Raw genomic sequence first — 2,473 nt, 5'->3', positions numbered from 1 at the left:
AAAACTATCTAAAAGTTTCGTTTATTGTGAGTCAGCGTTTTACACATTTCGCGATTTTTCATCACCAGACAACGCAGGCACAGTCGGTGGTGTTTATTGACCTTGAGCATTCGCTCACTTAAATCGTCATAGTAAATGATTTTCAATAATAGAGGAACATATATTATACATAGACATTCCGCACTATGAAGCGGCAAGTCTGAAAATGCCGTAGATTTTGAGAAATAAATTCCATTGTGCGAATAGTGAGAGGCATCAGTAAGCGATACTGAACCGAGAGCCAGTGAGAAGTTAGAGGCAGAGTTAACCCAGCCCATGAATCGAATTGATTGAGGTAGTGTTTTAGAATAACGAGTAATTATTTATTCATTTCTAAGTTCAGAGCATGAATATTTGTTTGAATTGCTGAGGTCGATTTTACATGGTTCTGTCCCGTATGGAGAGCTTTCCACGTGGCTCAAGATAAGCAAGACTGTAAACATTAACTGTTTATGCCCTTGTTCAGTTCCCAGTGTGTTTATTATGCTCACCTGAGAAGGCTCAAAAGGCGGTATTTCTTCTGAATGATTCGCGACTGGATATTGATTTCTGGCAGCGAGCAGATAATGGTGGGGTGGATACTTTAAACGCTGTTCGTTAAAACAACCGCAATCCTCGTTGGAAAGCTACATACCAAGGTGGCTGTTTTGGTCGTTTTAGACTCGCTGTTGTCTACTGGGCTTTTATGGTTAGAGGTGAACGCTTCTAAGTTTATTCAAAAATCTGTAGTGTGTCAGTATGCCACGGTCCAATCGTTGGTGTCGTTTTTGAACGATTTAGCAATTATGAGCATTAAACCAACTTGCTTCTTCCCGTTTAGTGAAGCCGCTTAGAAAAGAACTGGGGCTATGTTGTCTAGTCGTCTGTGCCGACTTGCAATGATTTTTTTGTTGACGACAGGCCAGTTTAGGGAAGATTTTGAATAAATTTTGGCTGGGTTCATATCTCTGTGCAACCTTGATGGGCCCGCGTGTCACAGTCTACTGACGGTAGTCAGCATTATATATCACAAGCTGGCCGTGAAACGGTTGAAGGTAGCAGACGGTGATCGACGAATCTCCGAAACCAGCTCCCAGTTGGCTGTTGCTCAGGCATAGGCTGAAACTAGAAGAATATTTGGAGGGTAGGTTGGTAGGCTTTTGATTTTTCCCGGCTCTTTGTAGCATGTTGATCAGTCCATTTTTCTCTGTCTAGGAATTTTCCCCGTTTGTAACGTGGAAGTTCTCGTGGCACATCAGTCCTGCCGGGCACACTCAGGTGAAAGATGATTAATGTTATGTTGTCGTGTAAGGTACCTGCTGGACTGGAATACCGCTGGAAACCGGATTATTGCATGGTTTAAGGGCATGAACGCAAGCAGGCCTGATCTTTGGAGTGTTGTTGATGGAGGGACTGATTGAAAGAATGGAATTTTAGTGTTAATCTCTCAGATGAGAGCGCCCCCTCTGTGGCGTTGCTGACAAAATTGAGTTGGCATATCATTAATGCTCTCGATTGGAGTGAGGCCCAGAGGTAAAAATTTCGCTCCATATCCTGGGTCCTAAAACGAGCCTCGGAACTATTGAAGGCAAGTGCGGGGCTAGAATGAATTCAACTTGTATCCACTGTTACCAGTATCCTTCGACTTATTATGGTGCAAAGAAGAAATTTTATAGGTGCCCGTTAAAACAACATATCCTCTGAGAATATTTGCGCTCAAGTTTACCTCCTAGGTAGTGCAAAACAATAACAGCACTATATAATGGGATGAAACGGCTCAGCAGTGGCAACTCTAGAAAAATTTATTAAGCACATAATACTTTTGCCAATAAAATGGCAAAAATAGCCCGGACGGTGACTTTCGAAGGGACGTCGTCGTGGCATGGAAGTAAGCAAACCGTCGGAAATCCGTGGTAGGCGATAAAACTCCAAAACTATACTCAACTGGCTGCATTGTGCTACTCTCAAGAACCCCAACCACCCGCTTGTAGCTGTAAAGGACGAAATGATGTGTGGCAAGTGGCCCTGCCACGTTGTGCATGCTGAGTGAACCACGCATCGAGCGCAGCGTTTGGCAGCTCCATAGACCGCAGAAATGTGTTAAACGTAGAATCACTCACTCTTTGAAACACGCCCATAAGAAATGCACCTTCGCGGGCATCATAGGTCATTTCTGTAACGATGTTCTCCGGAATAGCTGGCTCCTCCTTCGTATATATCTGAGACGGATATAACTAAATGAAATAAAGTGACGAATTGCGTTCCCTTGCGCAGATAACGGTGCTTTATCTATTAGGCATGTAAAAATGGTCTGTGTAAGAGGTAGATGGAGCTTAAGCATACGGAGACACTTAAGGCGGGAGCGTCATTGACCATCGGCTTTATATAAGGAGTGTGCACCATTTTGGCCGAAAAAGTTCATTATTACCTTTATACTGCGCCTCAAGTGCACGTC

General features: G+C 43.6%; 1 protein-coding gene across 1 annotated transcript in view; it reads right to left on the bottom strand.

The window, feature by feature from the left end:
* Positions 1-2,189, bottom strand: part of T265_08407 (hypothetical protein) — a gene marked incomplete at both ends in the record, with an annotated part of 17,217 nt that extends 15,028 nt beyond the window's left edge. Inside the window, one exon of the mRNA XM_009174203.1 lies at positions 2,139-2,189. Coding sequence (XP_009172467.1) covers positions 2,139-2,189 — 51 coding nt within the window. The remainder of the gene's footprint in view (positions 1-2,138) is intronic.
* Between the last annotated feature and the right edge of the window lie 284 nt (positions 2,190-2,473).

The sequence above is a fragment of the Opisthorchis viverrini genome, assembly GCF_000715545.1.
Source record: "Opisthorchis viverrini unplaced genomic scaffold opera_v5_221, whole genome shotgun sequence".
Taxonomy (NCBI): domain Eukaryota; kingdom Metazoa; phylum Platyhelminthes; class Trematoda; order Opisthorchiida; family Opisthorchiidae; genus Opisthorchis; species Opisthorchis viverrini.
Note: the sequence above shows the minus strand (reverse complement) of the source record. Positions and strands in the feature narration are given on the sequence as shown.